The sequence below is a fragment of the Balaenoptera acutorostrata genome, chromosome 10, assembly GCF_949987535.1.
Source record: "Balaenoptera acutorostrata chromosome 10, mBalAcu1.1, whole genome shotgun sequence".
In the NCBI taxonomy this organism is placed as follows: Eukaryota; Metazoa; Chordata; class Mammalia; order Artiodactyla; family Balaenopteridae; genus Balaenoptera; species Balaenoptera acutorostrata.
In genome coordinates this window covers 32,598,931-32,618,682 of record NC_080073.1, presented here as the reverse complement: position 1 = coordinate 32,618,682, position 19,752 = coordinate 32,598,931, and the positions used below count along the sequence as shown (strand labels likewise).

The 19,752-nt window shown below is 44.8% G+C and overlaps 1 protein-coding gene across 1 annotated transcript in view; it reads right to left on the bottom strand.

Moving 5' to 3' along the window:
- Positions 1 to 1,386: 1,386 nt before the first annotated feature.
- Positions 1,387 to 19,752, bottom strand: part of IL17RD (interleukin 17 receptor D) — a 67,777-nt gene continuing 49,411 nt past the window's right edge. Inside the window, exons 4-13 of the mRNA XM_007192291.2 lie at positions 19,175 to 19,293; positions 18,536 to 18,656; positions 16,209 to 16,253; positions 15,972 to 16,123; positions 14,665 to 14,730; positions 13,716 to 13,770; positions 13,102 to 13,212; positions 12,123 to 12,307; positions 8,834 to 9,770; positions 1,387 to 7,573 (exon numbers count right to left, since the gene is read on the bottom strand). Of these exons, the coding sequence (XP_007192353.2) occupies positions 7,461 to 7,573; positions 8,834 to 9,770; positions 12,123 to 12,307; positions 13,102 to 13,212; positions 13,716 to 13,770; positions 14,665 to 14,730; positions 15,972 to 16,123; positions 16,209 to 16,253; positions 18,536 to 18,656; positions 19,175 to 19,293 (1,904 nt within the window). The 3' untranslated portion in view covers positions 1,387 to 7,460. The remainder of the gene's footprint in view (positions 7,574 to 8,833; positions 9,771 to 12,122; positions 12,308 to 13,101; positions 13,213 to 13,715; positions 13,771 to 14,664; positions 14,731 to 15,971; positions 16,124 to 16,208; positions 16,254 to 18,535; positions 18,657 to 19,174; positions 19,294 to 19,752) is intronic.

Here is a 19,752-nt window from a genome sequence, read left to right as displayed (position 1 = left end):
ATAAATGTGAAAGATGGTGTAAAACCCCTCCAGAAAAGAGGCCAGGGAGCCAAGCCCACTGATCTTGCATTATTTTTCCTTAATCTCAAAGACGAGATTTAAATTTTATCTCATTGCAAAAGGCCTTACCCCATGCTTGTATCCCTCCCTCCCTCCATTGCATCCTCTATCTATCCTATTCTTGGACCACTTCTGATTCTGTTCCTGTAGACAGAGAGGACAGGGTATGCTGGGGGTAGGGGTAGAAAACAGGTATTTATTAAGGACTCACTATGCCTAAGACAGTGAAGGTATAATTTATGTCTCCCTCCTCATCCACCTGCTTAGCTTATTGCCTGTAGTCTCTTATTCAACTAAACCAAAATTAAAAATGTTTTCTAACTAAAGCCTGCAAGGGGAAGCTGGTCTTTGCTACCCCTAAAGTTTGCATTTCTAAAACAGAGTAAATAAAACCAGTGGTGAGGTCCCAGAAATGTTGACAATTGTAAGAACCCTAAACAGCTGTAAAAACGGACTCTGCTTTCTAATACCATGGTAAAAATTAGGGCTTCTTGTGCTATCCAAAGAGGATTATTTTTCCCCACTAACAGAAAAGAGGAATTCACTTACTGCAGTATCTGCCTAATGAGATTCTTCCAATGGAGTCCTTTTAGATCCATCTGCTTAACCTCTAAACCAGATTTACTCTCAGTATTTGGATTGAGGAGGAAACCAATTCACTGTAACTTGCTACTCAAGGTTCATTCTTCTCCTTATAAATTATGTTGAGAAACGGTACAGCCCATTGATTAGGAGTAAGGATGATTCATTCAATCAGACGTATGAGTCCCAGTGCTGCTGACTTCTTCCTTGTGCCCTCGGCAAAGCTACCCAATTCTGGGCCTCAGAATCTCAAAAATGAGACCCCAAAGTTGATGTACACCAAGAATTTAACTTACAGAGCACTGGGCGCACAGGAGATGAGAGAACTTCTGTCGGAAGAATGAACAGGCACCTTCTTCTTTCTGAATGACAGGAAATTTGTGGCTCCCAAATTTCAGTGTCCATCAACTTCTTTTCAAATTTCAAATTTCTGCAAAGAAAGTCCATTGTTCTGAGAGTCAAATGTCTCCTTGAGGTAAGTATCCCTGTCCCTGCTCCAGACGCCATGGAGACAACAGGCACCTGCCCAATGGAGGGGGAGGTAAATGGTCAAGGGCAGCAGGTTCATTTTCTCTAAAGTACAAGACAGACCAGCCACCCTGGCCTCCTCACCCTGCATAATCTCTCTCCTTCTCAGAGGGAGAGCCCACAGAAAATTGTGCTAGGAATCCCAGCTATTCAGGAAATAGGAAACACGATCTAGAAAAATGAGCCACCACAATCTTAAAACATTTTATTTGATTCAGAAATTCTACGGTACAAAAACATTTTACAAATGTCAGCTGTGGTCTACTATTTACAGAGTTATGTACAAATCAAATAAGATGATAACATTTTCAATGTAAAAATATAGCATACTGCTACAGTCTGCCAGTCAGTGCTCACTATTCCACCAAACCTCACAAAAGAGAAACTTAAAGATGAAACACAGACAATGGCAATAACCACTGTTCCACAGGCTTTCCCCCCAGAACATAGTAACAGGGAGCTTCTGCAGTGAAAAACAAAACAGAACAAACCAACAGTGAAAATAGAAGTTACCTACTCTCTAAATGAATACACTTGGTTTTTACAAAAGTTTTTGCTCTCTCCAAACTCACTACATTTTTTTCCTAAGACAGAAAAAAGATGCTTGTTAAAAATAACATACGATTACACATTAGCATCATCCAATTGTAACTTTCTGTCTAATGACTGGAGCAGCCAACTTTGTCTATGTCACATACGAACAGAAGATAGCTTCTTTGATCTTCTCAACTGAAATTGTCTTTGATAAAGCATCACATATGCAGTCATAATGGTTTGCTTTTGTCAGACTTCTGCTTGTGCAAACCACAGTGCTTGGTCAATTCAGAGCTATGGCTCCAGCCCTTTAGAAATGGAAAAGCTCTTTGAGGAGTCTGTGGTCCTCGCTGAATTTTGGAGAGGAGCCGAAGAGCAGGAGGGAAGACAACTGACCAAAATTCCCAAGAGGTCCTCACTCGACCTCTTAGCAAATTAGCCCTTAGCAACTGCTATTTCACCTGTGGCTAATCTGAAGTCTGCACCATTTAATAATACTGTGAGTCATGAATTAAAGGTAATGTCTAGAGATACATAAAAATAGAATCCAAAATTGGAAGTGAGGGGTGGTTGCCACTCAGAAGGTAAGAGCTGGTCTTGAAGAGTATCTTGAAGAAGCTCAGGAATGACATTAGACACATCAGGAATAAGCACCAAGTGTTTGAACACAAGAGGGGAAAAAACCCCATATATGATAGAAGACTACTGCCAAGAAAAAAAATTGTGGTAATCAACTCACAAAATGAATTTAGGTGATATACCATTTTTTAAAAGTGCCTTTGTATTTTTAAGTAGTAAGAGAAGCAGGGTACATAAGAATTTCTCTGTTAATCCCCATCCTGAGCTTGGCCTTCACAAGGCACCAATGTGAATAAGGCACCACCTTCTATTTGGGCAACTAAACTGAGTGTGAAGCTGAGAAACAGAAGAGCAGTGAAAATTATTAAGCCCTTGGAAAACAAGAGCTGTGAGGAATGAGTAGGGGTGGGATTATTTATCACTGAAATAAAAACACCAGAGCGATGACTTCACTGTCGTTTTCAAATACACGGAAGGTGACCAGCTGTTCTTTTTCCACTACATGCTGAACAAAAGAAGGCTGGTTTGAATTTCTATAAGGAAGATGTACAAAGAACTATCTGATCAGCAGGGTAGGTTACAGACTCTCCTTCACTGAAAATCCAGAATCCCATCCACAGCCACATGTCTGAAATAATTCATGAACAGCTCTGTCTGACACCAGGGGGGTACATGCCAGATAATTCAAACTTTCTCTCACCCACAAAGCTCTGAACTCAGAATCAAAGCTATTGGCTTACAATCAGACTTCCTTTTATTTTCACCCTGGCCCTGGAAAGGAGGTGATATAGCAAGGATGACCCAACACCCATAAGGACTCCTAACTGATATCTCCATATACAGTTGCACACCTCCAAAACAGATCAATTCACAGATCATTTAAAACAGAAGACAAAGCATACCTGGCTACAGTGGACACTCAGGATTCCTTGCCCTACCTTCACAATGCCTGCTTTCCTTATTAGGTCTTGGCTTAAGCTCAGAATTACACATCATCTAAAACAGTGATTAAGCCAAGAGCTAAAACTATAAATAAGGTCCTTCAGGTTGTGGAGTTTAAATGAAATTGCTCCAAGTGTCATATTTTTTAAATTGGGAGAACACAAATCTGATTTTGAAATTAACAACTGGCTTGCCTTTTTCTTAAGACATCATGAAGTGTGAAGAAGCAATCAAAAGATTTCAAATGTATTCACAATCATATCAAATTTCTTTAGGGGAGCAATGGGTAAAAAAAGCCATCTAGCTCCCGGCTGCATTTAGCAAGAGCATTTTCTGGTGGCACCAGACGTCTGTAATTATCATGGATGCCTTTCTTTTCAAATCTTTTAAGTAGAGGGGGCAAACTGACAGCTAGAGGGCCAAATCAGGTCCACCCATCTGTCCCGTTGGGCCTGAATTCAATTTAAATTTTTTTTTAATTTAGTTGCCAATAATAAAAAACAAATCAGAATTTTTCATATAAACATCCAGATTCTCAGGTTCTCTTTTCTGAAAAATGGGACAATCAGGAAACACTGCATGGTCACAACTGACTGGACTGGCTGCTCCCTGCAGGTGGGACAGCGGGTGTCCATTTGCCACAGTCCCCACTATGCCCTATTGTCTCTCTGACACTGAGAGAGCATGTCACTGCCATTTATCATCACACCTTATTTATCATTACACTTGCTACAGTGGGGCCCCCTGAAGGAACAGCACCTGTTAAATAAGAGCAGCACTCTTTACCAACAATATAAAAAAGAAAAGGCTAATAATCTTCTCATTGGCATTGTCCACCTCCCTCCAATAAAGAGCCAAAGAGCCAAATTAGTGTTGAGGTGGTTGGGGACTGCAGGGTTTTCTCTCTTTAGGGAGGAAAGTGCGTCATTTCTTCTCCGGGAATAAAATAGCCTTTTCCTTCCTTTGTCTCTTTTAAAGGAAAAGATACTAAACTCTGAAAAAAGGAAAAGTCCTGAAAATCACATAACCCCACAACTTTGGGGGACAGTTTTCCTGTTTATTTGCGCTTAAATGAGGTAACCTGAGACTAGGGTTTTTAAAAAATGACACTAGTAGCTATAAAGTAGCACGACTAAATTTTGACAAACATACATGAACTTAGATTACTATATATTGATTCCAAAGATGTCATCATTGCCTAGGACATTTTTTGAACTTCTGATCTGGGACTGTCCTCAGTTATTATTAATATGTCAATCAAAAACTCTGTCTGATGACTTATTGCCCCATCTCATTTTGGGCTCAAAATACTATTACCTGGCTGGGTCACCCGCCTAAGTACCTGGGCCTGGACCTGAATGACTTCTCATTGTCTCTGGAGAGCAATATGCCTCAAAGGCCCAGGACTCAGCCCTCTAGAGGACTCCTGCCCCAGTATGACTGGGCTGGGCCCATCCAGGTAGTCCCTGTTGCTTGTAGCTGACCTGAGAGAAGAACACACCTTTTCCTGGGCTTTCACCTCCCTGGTCACTCTCTTAGCAAAGCTGACTGTGTCAAATGCTAATGTGTCAGATGCGTCAGATGTGTAGGGCGTTGGTGAGTTAAGATAAACAACTAGCTCCCTAACTTCAACTACCCGCACTGGTCTCCTGTACAGAGGACACCATCAGAGCCACAGAGCCTTTTACTCTCAGGATGAAGGCCTTTCACTGAGATCATCCCTATATTCTAGTTCTTGTTTCCCCAATGTCTAAAAGTCTGTGACTTGGCAGAACCTTTATCTGAATTCTGTCCTATCATTTTCACTGTCCACTCCATTTGTTGAGTCAAAAATGCAGCTCTGCTTAAAATAAATGTTTTATTCCCAGCATGAGACGGGGAGGGTTAAAAAAAAAAAAGTGAAACTAATATGGCAAAACTGGGAAGTTGAACTCCTCAACTGTTCAGAGTTGGGCATTCATACTGTCGTTTCAATACTTGGTAAAATAGAGTTTGATTCTGCTGAACATCACAATCATTCGTATTTCAAAATAAGTACCCAAACCCTAAATCCAAACTAAAGCATCACCTGATTTTTGCTCTCACAATTTTCCCTTCTATTTTCATAATAAGTGAGTTTATTTAGCAAGCTCCCTGCCCTCGCTCATGGAGCCCAGTTGATGTTTCCTCTCCAGTCCTCCACGCTGTCCCTGGGGCCACTTTCTCAGAGATGCCTCCTTTCATGTGCAAAGTTGAGTATCTATCCTAAGGCAGCACCTAATGGTTCCTTTGGGGCATGCACCATTTCTTGGCTTCAATAAGAAATCACTCCGAAAATGTTCCAAAGTGAATTTTCGTACAGTAATAGGACTGACCAATCTCCTTCACAGAACATATGCCAACAATGGAATGGCAGGACAGTCACGTGTGGGCAGGAGCTCTGTGCTCATCTCAGATTCCACGGTGACAACATGGAACATCTCTTCTCCAACAAGATGCCTGGTTTTATGGGGGAGACAGTTCTGCAGCCCACTTGTCTCTCCCTCAGAGCAGCTGCAGGAAACTTGATGCCAGAGAACAGACAAGCACGTTCTTCTCCCAAGAAGCTGCCAGCTGCCTTTACAGAGCAGGGAGTGTGGCATTTGCATCAAAGATAAACACAAACCTCTTCTTTCCATCAGGGGCACAAACCTTCCCTTCCCCACCTGCTGGGCATGAGCCTGGAAGGAAAAGTCCTGCCCTCCCTACCTCCCACACCGCCTTGGGATGTTTCTCAGTGTCCCCGCTTAACACTGGTCCTATTTGGTGAAGCAGTGAAAACCAGGGTCCCTGGTAGGGGTGCTGAGAAAACAGGGTGCCAAAATCCAGCAGCATCTATGAAGAAGGTGGAAAAAGACACTCACTCCCCCTCAAGGTCATGGGGAGGAGGAGGGAACAAGTATTTTCCCTTTGGAAACAAAAATTCTGTACAGAAGTCATTCATAAAAACAGAACATTTACTTCTCCTTTTTAAAGCAAATTCTTTCCTCTTAAGTTCTCAATACCTATTTTTGGCAGAATGGAGCACAAGAGACAAATCTTTCATTGGGTAAGTACAACAAAAACAAAGTGAAACCTGATTCACAGGCTGGGCTGTGGGGGGAGTACTTCAAGATTCAAGAATTTAATGATTTCAGGCCCCATGTCTTCCAAAGATCGTACTCAAAGAGCACTCTCATCTTTGTAACAATCCCTTCCTTTTTTCACCTTCTTAAAAAGAGGTTTGTCGTTAGTCAAAACAAGTTCAGCAGATTAAGTGACTACCACCTCCACCTACTGCCGTATGTCAGTGGATTCTGATCCCTAACATTCCGGACACAGCTTTAGACCAGAGGCCAACCAAAGCAAAAATTACAACTTCCAGTAATACAGCCCAGTTGGGTATCAGCCTCTTAAAAATAAACTTCCAGGCACCAACATCTGAGATTCAGCACAGTAAATATAACCACGGGAAACCTCACAGGGAGATCTGGCCCCTCCATGAGGCCTATTCAGATCAAGATGTGGCCCTGGTGCCTTCTGCACATTGAGCAACCCATCTCAGAAAGAACGGTCTAGATGGTCAGCCTGGCCCTGCGGCTCCCTCCTCAGCCAGATATGCCATCCGCTAATACATAAAAACTCATTTTTATGAAAGGTGATTGAATATTCAGTCACCTTCTTGACCTTTGACTCAGAGCTTTTTTAACACCCATGGCATTGTAAATGGTATCATAAATTCCACATCAAAAATGGAAAAGAACATCATCAACATGGATTCCAGAGAGACTGGCACTTGATCTCCGTGGCTGTAGTGGCACCAAAAGTGCTTTTTCCACAAAGCATTTCAAATCAAAGTAGCCAACAGTGAATAGGCAAAGTTTGCACAGATAAATTAAGTCTGAACAATCAGTGTGGGTATTTTCCTGTTTCTCTTTACATGTTTCCTCCCTACCTCTCAGAATTGGCTCTAATCCAGTCTGACCCAACATGGCAAGCTGCTGTCAGGCATAATGGACATACATGCCTTTCAGAGCTCCACATGGTTTCAGAAAACTGGAGACTGCAATATACCTGGTAGAGAAGAGAGGCAAGGACAGCAAGTACTGGCCAGAATTTCATTCTGAATATCCTTGTAAGAGACCTCAGCTCCAAGTGGGCCACATACCCAGAGAGACGAGCTGGGGAACCAGAGTGAGGCGGCAGCTAAAGTGGCAATGCTTACACTCTTCGTTTTGTTACAAAGGAGCGACCGCGTGGAGTTCACCAGTGTAGCTGCAGCAACCAGGTTCTGCTTTGCATGCCCCAGAGGCGAGGAGCTTGGAAGGAAGGGCGGGAAGGTCCTCCTCACCTAAGAAAAGAAGAGAGGACAGAACCACACGTCATTGCACTTCAGTGGGCTGGACGCTCAGGCCAGAACGAAGCTGGATCTGGGTTTGAACCACACACTTTGTACAAGTGAGGCAGGCATCCCAGTCAGCTCAAGACTGGGCATTCTCTCTGCCCGCCAATGCAGGGGACACAGGTTCGAGCCCTGGTCTGGGAGGATCCCACATGCCGCGGAGTGGCTGGGCCCGTGAGCCACAACTACTGAGCCTGCGCATCTGGAGCCTGTGCTCCGCAACAAGAGAGACCGCGATAGTGAGAGGCCTGCACACCGCGATGAAGAGTGGCCCCCGCTTGTCGCAACTAGAGAAAGCCCTCGCACAGAAACGAAGACCCAACACAGCCAAAAACAAATTAATTAATTAATTAATTAATTAAAAAAAAAAGACTGGGCATTCTCATCCTGCTAACAGGTTCTAGTTCCCTTAGCTGAGGATCCAGGGTTTGCATGCATGACTCCAACTAGTCATAGGCACAGTAAGAGTAGCTCCAGACAGCATCCTGTGAGGGTTCCCTGGGGAAGCAGGCCTACCTGGAGCCGGTGCTGAGCTAGGATGGAGAGAATACTGTGCCCTGTGAACCCTGGGTTCAATACATGTGGCTTTAAAGACTTGGGAAGGTGGGGGGTGGTGAACACCACAAGTCCCAACAAAGATACAGGTCCACAGACCCTCATCTGACACCCCTGGGGACCAATGTGTTTGGTTTTGTTTTGTTTTGTTTTACAGTATTGTCTTTTTTTTCTTTAAGTCTTTATTGAATTTGTTACAATATTGCTTCTGTTTTATGTTTTGGTTTTCTTGGCCACGAGGCATGTGGGATCTTAGCTCCCTGACCAGAGATCTAACCAGCACCCCCTGCATTGGAAGGGGAAGTCTTAACCACTAGACCACCAGGGAAGTCCTGGGCCCAGTGTGTTTTGGCATTCAGATGTTTTCACAGTTTAGAAACGCGATATAAGAACATACTGTATATTACATAAGATGGTACCAGGCAGCTCACCATAATTTATCAACAGTATTTCTGCAGCTCACACATGTGAACATTCCTGTTACCTGGGATCAGCAGAGACTATGCATGGAGTTTTGTTACTTCCTATCAGGCTGCTGAATAAATTTGCACCGAAATTAGCAAAAAGCTTTCCTGGATTTTGGACTCATGGAGCAAGGCCGTGGCCTGCATCAGGAACCCGACCCACCGACCCTCCCGGCTCCGCGCGCCTTACCCAGGCCTGATGAGGACGACATGCTCTCCGTCAGCGAAGACGTCTCCGTTTGGTCCGTGGAGAGCCCTTCCATCAGGGGCAGGGACAACTCGGACGAAGGCACGGACGAGTCGTAGATGCCCGAGTCCCGTGGCATGTCCGAGGGGCCGGCAGCTTTCACCGCGTGCAGCAGGGGTCGCAGGACCGCGCTGGCGCCTGGAACGGGCCCGGCCTCCGCGTCTTCGTCCGGGCCGAACTGCGGGCCCTCAGAGTGCGGGTCGGCCCGCGCCCCGGAGCCGGCGGCCTCGGCCTTGACACAGAAGTCGCTCTCCGGCCCTGGCTTGCACAAGACTTCGTTTAAAACCAAGCCTGAGTCAAACTTCTCCAGAACCGGTTCCCGGTAGCGGAGTGGGGGGAGATGGAAGGGAACGAACTGCTTTTCAAACCAGTCAGGCTCCTCGTCGATAAACTGGTGCATGTTGCAAATGGCGACGTATAGGGAGCGGCCCGATTTGCTCCGGAAGTAGTTCCTCCTGCTAATGCGTCCGGGGTGCAGCCCCGGCTCCTGGGGGCTGAGGTCCTGGGAATGCAGGTGGGAGCAGAGCTGGGGAAGGTGGTCCATGAGTTTGTACTTGGTGCTCAGGTCCAGGACGCCAGGAACGTCTCCCTCGCAGGAATAATCGAAGTAGACGGCGATGAACTTGCTGAGCGCCGTGGATGAGCTCTGCTTGGCTTGGCGGAGCTTCTCAGCGATGGTAGACACCGCCACCAGGAAGAGCTCCCCTTTCCCCGAGCCTCGGGCGCCTCCTTTGTGCTTGTAGTTCTTCTTGTCTACGAAGTATTTCATGCCTTTGGAACACACCACGATGATGAACTGGGACTCGTGGATCTTCTGGACGACCCATTCTCTCTGCCCTTCTCTGCAGAGGCTGAAGTCTTCCCACAAGTCCAGAGTGACCTGGAAAGTGAACAGGGAACCTCACTCACCTATACAGCTTAGAGAGTCGAGTGACAGGAATGGGAATGTTACAAGAAGGGCACATCATCTGCCCCAAATCATTACTAGCACTGCTATATGCAGGCTTCGGGTTGCCCAGTTCCAAGGAACAGCTAACATTCCATGGGCGACCGTCACACACAGGCCCTCTGTATCATGCCCTCATTTTAGCATGATGTGGGATCGTTACCACTCCCACCCTACAAGTGAAGAGACAGAAGCACAGAGCGTCTAGCAACCCACCAAAGTTACATATCACATGTGGGGCCTTCAACTGACTTAGAGTGTGATAGGGAGCACGGAATACAGAGGCAGTGGGGGTGGGTCTATCTGATGAGTGAGGCTGCCTGGATGGGGGGCAGATCCTGGAGAGAGAACTGGAAGGTGGTGATAGAAGGGTGTGGGTGAGGGATCTCAAAGTGGGCTGGGAAATGGGGTTCAGGTCTGGATGCCAGAGTCACCCGCCCATGCTGCTGGCTGACTCAATGACAGAGTGTGACTGACAAAGAGGACCTCCCTGGCCTCTCACACAGCCCTGGGGTCAGCCTGCTGTTTACCAGGTGATCAGTGCGTGGAGAGGAAGGTGATGAGCTGCCGTAACATGGCCATTCTGGTTCACTCACTTGGAGTGACCGGCACCTCTCACCACTTCTCAGCACATCCTTACGAGGCCCCTACGAGGCCTTTAACCCCAAGGGGAGGTCTCATAGGTAGTTTGGGGTGGGGCACTGACAAAGAAAAGAACACAAGGTATGCGTGGCCCCTCAGAGGGCTTCACCTTCTCAGACCATCTTCATCTGATTCTGCTGAAAACGTCTCGGCAATTTTATCAGCCTCTTTCCTTCTGTAGTTCAGAAATTAACTCTCAGTGCCTATGCCTGAACGTGGCAGCCACAGTCCCTTATGTGGAAGGGGGCTCTGAAATGACTTTGCCTTCCTCTTCTGCTCTAAAGTGTTACCAAGGGAAGAAAGCCCCCAACATCCATCCAGTTGCTGAAAATAATCCTGAATTGTCTTACATTTTCCTTAATTCTCACTAACATTATGCATTCTGAAAGCTAACTGGGAATATATACCAAGCACTTTAAAAATGTTCCTATCTGACCCAGCAATTCCATTTCCAGGTATCTACCACTGGAATGGGGCAAAATTGAAATAATGAGATGTTTAACAATTTGAAAAAACTCAGTTATGGTGAATCATTAATATGGATCAAGAGTCTGTTTAAAACTGCTGTTTACAGAGAACTGCTAAGAGTGTAAAAAGTTACTGAGTGAAGAGACAGAAAAAAATAATTCCAATCCATCCAAAAAGCAAAACTGTATGTATGAGTTCATCTATGCAGAAAAAGACTGGACGGAAATACAGCAGTTTTAACTGTGGTTCCTCTATTCTCCAGGTTAAGATTACCATCCGTTTTGAAATTTGTCATCCTTTTCTAGTTTCCAAATTTTCTATTACACTCATAACTGAAAGGCTTCCCCCCACCCCCGAGGCTAGTCACTTACAAAGTAGAGCAAAAGGGTTGTCAGTATCTGAAGACTGTGTGCCGTCTGTGGGTCCACACCAGTTTTTCAGTACGCAGGCTGATCTGCCAACATCTAGACCTTCGTATATTAGGAAACCCGGCCAGCCTTGTAAACATGCTTAACTGACACTAGGGGACAGCCTCACCATGTGGAGAGAGTCTAAGAAACCCACCAGTCCTCAGTTTCAAAGCACAAATAACTTCCAATTACACAATTATTGTACAATTCTTGCATTTGTAAGAAACAGTGTGCCTTCCATGAGAGCTTCAAACTTCACTCTAAAACGAACACTATGACATTATAGAAAAGCTACATATTAACAGCTTAACTCAAGAGCACAGGCAAGAAACCAGAGGAGACCATTTGAGTACTTAACATATTATTGTTTTCCCTTATTAGCCAAGCTCCCCCCAAAAACTGTCTAAACTCGCCTCTTTACTTGCCATTCTCTCTTTGACCCTCCAGTGCTCTCCAGGATGTCTTGAGTGACCTCCTCCCACCGGCCCCATTGCACGCTCCCAGGGCAGCTGCCATTTCCTCCACCATCCTGTTCCCCATTCCCCCAAGGTCTTTTTAATGCTTAAAACACTTCCTGCCAGGTGGGTGCCACTCAAGGCTTTTGAGCAGGAGTATGTCAGGGTTAGAACTAAGTGTCAGCAAACATTTAGTGCTGGTGATGGGGAGGCCAGACTGAAAGAAGAGTGCAAGGCTGACCCTAGTTTGGAAGCTAGGCATTTAGCACATGTCCCGCCCAGAAAAAGAGAAAAGACTTTAGATTCCTCACCTCACAGCCACAGAAGTCCTGGAGGAAGTAGGCAAAACACTGGACAACGTTCATGTGATTCTGGCCATCTTTACTGGAATAGCAGAGGAAGACCTTGGGCCGTGGCCGGAGCCTCTCCCTGGGAAGTGCTGTGATGTACGTGGAGGACTCAGAACTCTCTTCATCTAAATGTGAATATATATTTTCTAAAGTGGAAAAGAAGATAGGGTTGGCACCCACGAGCAAAGCTCTGTCCTGTTCCCTAGGACTCGGGACCTAATGCTGTCTTCAAGAAACAAGGGTCACCATGTCACCTAGAACACTCCCAGCTCCCTAATTCCACCAGCCCCTTGGGTCACCACCTCTGGGAATGGGACAGCTGGTTTCTCCAGTGGAGCCACAAATGGACAAAATTTGTTCTTCACCTGAAATTGACCTTGGGCAAGCCAAGAGCACTGCAGCACCACCCCACCCTCTTGCAACTGAGTGCACCTACTAGGATCATTAAGCATCAGCAGAGGTGACCTTCTTTAAAACAAAAAAACTTTCATTGAAGGGTTTTTTTTTTTTGGTACAAATTACAAAGGTAAAGTCCATAAATCTTAAGAGTACATCTCAACAAATTTTATCTAAGAATACACCTGTGTAACTGCCACTCAGATTAAGATGCATTTCTAAGTTCCCCAGAAGCTTCCCTCCCGACGTCAGACTTTTGTAAGTGATAAAGCCCTACCTCTCCCCTTACTCACACCTTGAGTCTTCCTTTAGGCTCTTGAATTTACCATCCTGAGTTTGAGAAGAAAAGTATGCCTGTCCTTTTAGTGGCTCCTGAGGTTAAAAGTCAAATCTTTTAATTCTGGGAACTACAGCAGCCAGGGAACTCACTGCAGGAGCTGTGTGGCTTCCCAGCCGCCTGCCTGGAGGGACCAAGTGCTCCCGGTCTCCCTCTGTTGGCCCTAGACCTGCCAACGTGGGAAGCACACACCACACAAACATATACCTTGCTGCTTCTTGCGGCACATCACCGTGAAGAGCGTCGCAAATGCCGATATGACGACCAGCGGCACAGTGATGGCAACAGCTCTGATGGGCCCAGCCCACTGGGAATGCACTGGGAAATTTCAAAGGGAAGGATTTTAGACGTAAGCAATATAACAGGTTCAAAGAGAAACAATTTTTTTTTTTTCATTTTTAAACATAAGCCACATAACAGGTTCTAAGACTCCTTGACCACTTTTCTCTGGTACTGATTTGGTGATTATAAAAGTATTCATTTTAAAAGACTGTAGAAGACAATTCAGTAGTTACGAGTCTGCTGAGACAATAAATACCTTTGAGTGAGAATTTGCCTAGGGAAATCTCCCCTCCCGCCACTTTTCTTCTGAGGACAATTGACTATTTATTTAGTCCCAGCAACACACACAACACCCTGGCTTTGATCTTCCGGGCATCAACTTTAGGGTGGAAGGAAAGTCAGATTTGATGGAACATCATTTAAGAGTGAGGGGCTCAAGTGTTTTCTTTTTGTAAACCATGAAGTACAGAAAGTATCGAATACCTTGGTCCACTCTGTAGTCCAGAGGCAGCATTTCCAACAAACAAACAAAATCTTACCTGGTTTTAAGGCATAATGCATCACTTTTCTTGTCATATTAGTGTCATCCACCAGCTGCAAAACAGAGGATGCTGTATTACTTTTTTTAAGTGATAGCATCTCAACAGATTTCATTCATTCTTCCATCTGTGGGCAGTGGGGCGAGGGAGAGGAGAGCTGCTGCGGCCTGTGATCATTTTCAAGCTGAGATTAGATATTAATAGTCAGATACATCTCTATATATACCAACCAATACTAATATATATAGGATGGATAAACAGCAAGGTCCTACTGTATAGCACAGGGAACTATATTCAATATCTTGTGATAAACCATAACGGAAAAGAATATGAAAAAGAATATAGGGACTTGCCTGGTGGTCCAATGGTTAAGACTCCATCTTCCAAGGCAGGGGATGCCGGTTCAATCCCTGGTCGGGGAACTAAGATCCCACATGCCACGGGGCAACTAAGCCCACAACTACTGAGCCTGCACACCTCAACTAGAGAGCCCGCGTGCCACAACTACAGGGCCCACGCGCTCTGGAGCCTGCGCTCTGGAGCCCACGCTCTGGAGCCCATGAGAGAAGCTCACACACCAAAATGAAAGATCCCACGTGCTGCAACTAAGACCCGACGCAGCCAATAAATAAATAAATGAATGAATGAATAAATAAATAAATAAATAAGTAAATAAGAATATATAGGGAATTCCCTGGCGGTCCAGTGTTTGGGGCTCCATGCTTCCACTGCAGGGGGCATGGGTTCAATCCCTGGTCAGGGAACTAAAATCCCACACGCCATGCAGCGTAGCCAAAAAATTTTTAAAATTAAATAAAAAAGAATATATATATGTATAACTGAGTCACTTTGCTGTAAAGCAAAAATTAATACAACATTGTAAATCAACTATACTTCAATAAAATTTTTAAAAAATAAAAATAATAGGGCTTTCTTGAGTTGTACGTACCTCAATTATATAATCCCCAGGAGATACATTTTGAAGGAGGCAGCTGGTTGTCTCTGTATTTTGCTCCTGCAAAGAAACAAATAACACTTTAAAACTTTCTTCTTAGATAAAGGTCATCAGGACCCCTCTCTTCTGTCCTAGAACTGAAGGAGACTTGCCACCAGTTTCAATCATGTTTTCAGAAGATGTCAGTTAGAACAGAAAGCAACTGTGCTTATCTGCCAGGGTACCTGAACTTCATTTTGATAAAAGGTCCAGGAGAGCCTGGGACCCCTGTCATATTCTATGCTTGGCTGGTGGTGCCCTGAGCAGCAATTTTTTATTTGAAGACAAAGAAACCAATTAGGATACCTTTTACTTAATAAAACGATGGGGAAAGAAACTACACTTCCATGTTTGTGCATATTTTATTTGCTATAATTTTAACTTGAGTGGAAGGTCAGTGACAGAGGTGAGAGCCAGCAGGAAAACAAAACGCGACACACAGGAGCACATCTACTTCTGCCACTATGACCAAAAGCCTCTCTTGGTGCTCTCATGGGGTAATCTAGCAGTCTTTTGAACTTCCACGAAACATTTCCCACCCCTCCTGACCACCTCTAGTTTAAGAACTTGGTTACTGAATTTCTACTTCAGCTTGGCCTCTGTGTAAAATCACTAGCCACTGACATGCTAGTGGCTTGGCTCCTAGGTGTGGTGTTTTTCACTTACTAGCTGTGAGGCCTTGAGCAGCAGTCCAGGTGACCTCCCTGGGCCACAGGTTCCCCAGCTCTAAAGTGGGGATAACAGCAGCCTTTGTTCCATTGAGCTGTAAGGATTCAATGACCACAAAGCTTGGTAACTGGCACACAGTGAGCACCTGATTCATGCTTAAAATATGGAAGAACAGGGACTTCCCTGGTGGTGCAGCGGATAAGACTCCGTGCTCCCAGTGCAGGGGGCCCGGGTTCGATCCCTGGTCAGGGAACTAGATCCTGCATGCTAAAACTAAGACCTGGCACAGCCAAATAAATAAATATTAAAAATAAAATAAAATATAGAATAGACCACAACTACTTCATTGTTTCAGTTCCTTGGTAATACTTTATCTGCTACATCACCACTGGGACAGCTAGGGTGGAGATAACTAGGGAGTGAGGGATGACTCAGGATGGCCCTGAGACACACCCAGTGATAACACTCTGGAGTATCTACCGACTGCTCAGAATCCACAAAGCCTAATGTTCACATTGAACCATCCAAATTCCAGGGCCCCAGGGGTCATTTTAAAACACAGAGTATTCCTTTATGCACACCTAGCAGCTCACCTGTTTACAGGTCTTTCGCTTGAAGGGTCCTTCATGCTTGAGCTTATAATGAAGATAGAAGAAACGGAAGCCGAAGGTATGGGGTGCGTGATCGAAGGACACCTGCATGTCTGAACCGTGCTGGGTGACGTTGAGGTTCCGAGGCTTCCAGACTGGGAGGAGGAAGGACCAGAGTGAGCATCCCGAGGCTGCCCCGACACCACTAGAGACTTGACAGGCAAGGACAGCTATACTTACAGGGTTTACAGGCCAGGTTGTCCGGCTGCAATAGCAGGTCACAGGCTATTAAGAAAGATGCATATTTTTAGTTTTAGGACAGTTTGACATTTTCCTCATCCAACAATTCAATACAATATAAATATATGGCACTGGGTATTGCTGGAAAGAATGTAAAATGCATCAACTGCATCAACTCAACAATGATTTTCAGTATAGCCCAGTTGTATCTTATGAAAATTTGAATTGTACAATATAAAAGTATTAATGCAGTTCACTTTATGCCACATAAATGGAAACAATATTAAAGTCAGCCAGATTTTAAAAGCTTCTTAAGCATTAGATAATTTCAAGGCCACAGCCAAAGGCAGCGAGACCTGTGTCCATGCTTCTGCCCCATGGGGGCTCTGTTTTAGCTGTAGATAGAAATAACGCCAGCCCCTGCCCCACTGTAGACTGTTTAGGCACAAAAGAACTTTAGAGTGATCCTGATAATTTATCTTGAGGTTATTTTAACCTTAGCTAGCACTCTAACTTTTGATGGAGTCTTTTTTTTTTTTTTAATTTATTTTTTAATTTATTTTTGGCTGTGTTGGGTCTTCGTTTCTGTGCGAGGGCTTTCTCCAGTTGCGGCGAGCGGGAGACACTCTTCATCGTGGTGCGCGGGCTTCTTACTGTCGCGGCCTCTCCCGTTGCAGAGCACAGGCTCCAGACGCGCAGGCTCAGTAGTTGTGGCTCACGGGCTTAGTTGCTCTGTGGCATGTGGGATCTTCCCAGACCAGGGCTCGAACCCGTGTCCCCTGCATTAGCAGGCAGACTCTCAACCACTGTGCCACCAGGGAAGCCCTGGAGTCTTTTTGATGGAATCTAAAAATGACATCCAGGTATCTACTAAGTAGTAGCACCAGTACTGAAAACCAGGCAGCAAAGGCAGTAGCTTTGAAATAGGATTTAAATGCGATAAAAACACAAGAGAGGTGCTATATGCCATGTTGCTAACCCAGGGAGAACCCTCTGGAAAATGATCTTACAATGCCAAGAAAATCAAAGGCAGCATCAAGGTCACAATGCAATGAAATGGTGATAAATACACCACCTGCCTCACCCCAAGATAGACATTGATTCCAATGAGGAAAATTAATTCTTAAAGTAGGAGAGTTTTGATTTAGGCAAGATTTCCATAAACACATTCTTTGAATCCTCTATCTGGTTGTTATGTGTAAGGCATTGAAAGATGCTGTAAAACATACATGGTCTCTGCCCTATGGAATCTTATTTTAATTAAGAAAATGAAATCAAGTGTTATGAAATGACTTTGCTGCATAGAAAACAACCACAGTTTAAAAAAAAAAAGAAAAGAAGAAAACAACCAGAGTAAGAATTCTGCAAAGGGAAGCATGGATGTAGGCTGGCGTTGAGAACAAAAACATCACAGAGGGATGAGGACGGCAAGCAGGCCACATAGGAGGGGGTGTCAGATTGGACAACCATCCAAGGCCTGGAAAGACGGACCAAGAAGGCAAGAGGGAAACACTGGGGTCCAGAATGCCTGGGCACCAAATTCATCAGCAATTCAGGCTGATGAAAGGCACACCACACTGTGTGCAGAACAGATGGAAAGGGAGAGCCAGACAGAGAAGGGAATCCAGCATGGTTGGCTTGAGAGTGTATACTCCAGAGTCAGGCTCCTTGGGGTTCAAATCCCAGCTCCCAACAGGACCTTTAACCTCTCTATGTGTGATTCCACATCTAATAAGTGGGGATGGTAAGATTAAATTCTCTGTAGGGTTGTTATGGAGGTAAACTGCATTAGTATTTGGAAAATATTTAGAACAGAACATTAATATTTGGAAAGCACTTATTTAACATAAATGTTAAATAAATAAACTTTCTAGAACGAGGTAACCTCAGGAATACTGCTTAATTTTCTTAATCTAATCCTGAAAATGACAGGCAATCACTCACAGAGGCCACCCTCCTGATGACAGGTACACGATAGAATCATTTCATGCTCTACCCTTTACCTTGAAATCAACTTATATTTTTTATTCCGGTTTTTTTTTTAAATCAAAGTATTTTAATACATGGCTGTCTTACAGCACCTTCAAAAAAATCAACCACCATGTCTACTCCAGAACAAGCCAGGAATGGGTGTCTCTGGTTAGATGAACACTGCCTGGGCCAAATCTTAATTCTAAAAATTGCTTTTCTGGATGCTTTTTCTCTTCCCCATGCTACTAGTTTCATACTAGTATTTCATGTGCTCTTGAACACATCTCTGTCAAAAAGTCATTAAAAGCAGGAGAAATGTCTCCCCACGGGAAACAGGCAGGAAAGACCATACTCACTGCGGGTTCTGAAGAAGAAAGGGTGATAATTGCTTTCATTTTTAATGGAAGGAAAAGGGACAATCTTTACAAAGTAATCTGTTTCAAATTTCATATTCAGGAAAGGTTGAGATTCCACTCCCTAAAAGGGAACAAAAATACACGTGATGTCACGGAGAAATCACCCACCCCCTCCACCTACATGCGAGAGCTCCGGTCTGCCCTGACAGTCACGCAGACGCAGTTCTAGGGCTGGGGGACGTGTTGGGCGGCGGGGGGGAAGGAGGAAGTCCAGAAAGTTTCCTTTCTGGACCAAATTTAGGTTTGGACCCCTAACTGAAAAGGAAGATGGGCACCGCTGTCTGTTCCTTGGCAATGAAGCTGTGGCACACAGTTGGTGGGGAGGAGCCCACATCCACTCCTGAGGGCACAAAGCCACCTTCCAGGACTGCTGCTCCAGCGTGTAACCTGAGAGGTGTGTTTGTTTACCACCAAGAGGTGCTGGAGGGTTTCTGGGAGTGCGGAGCAGGATCGCCGACCTTGGCAGGTGGGGTGGACCCCACAGCCCCTTCTCCTCCAGTTTCACAGGCTTTCAATAGACCATTCAGCCCCCAGAACAATGGTGTGTCTTCAGGAGCACATTCCCCGCGTGTGACTTACAGCTCGTTTGAAGCTACTGTTGAGCTGCTTCGGGTCCTTTAGAATCAGTTGTTGGCACTGTCTTCCCTCTGACTTCAGCTCCTCCAGTATTACCCGAAATCCTTTTAGGAATTCGATGCCTAAGCAAAGCAGAATGCTTTTATTAAAAGTGGACCTAATTACTTCTGAATGCACTTTCCTTCCTCCAAGATTACCATCCTCTCCACCTACACAACAGAGTTAAAGGAATTCTAACTCTAGCCAGAATATCTGAGTTTACAGAAAGGAAAAATAAATACCCTGCATTCCTCTGGTACAGGCCAGGTGATTTTCTCTGTCCCACCATTACTAATTAATAAATCTCTCATCCATCCAGCCAGTGCACAAACGCCCATTGCCTCTATGACATTAGGGTTCATATATTTAGACTCAAGTCACAATTAATCATAAAAGTCTGCAGTGGAATATATAATTTCTAGATCATTAAACAAGGTGTATTCAGCTGATGATCATTCCCAATGCTGACCAGGGACTCCCCCCAAACCATGTTTCAAATACTTTCCGTTTTAGTCCTATATTTGCTTGCATGTTTCACTGAG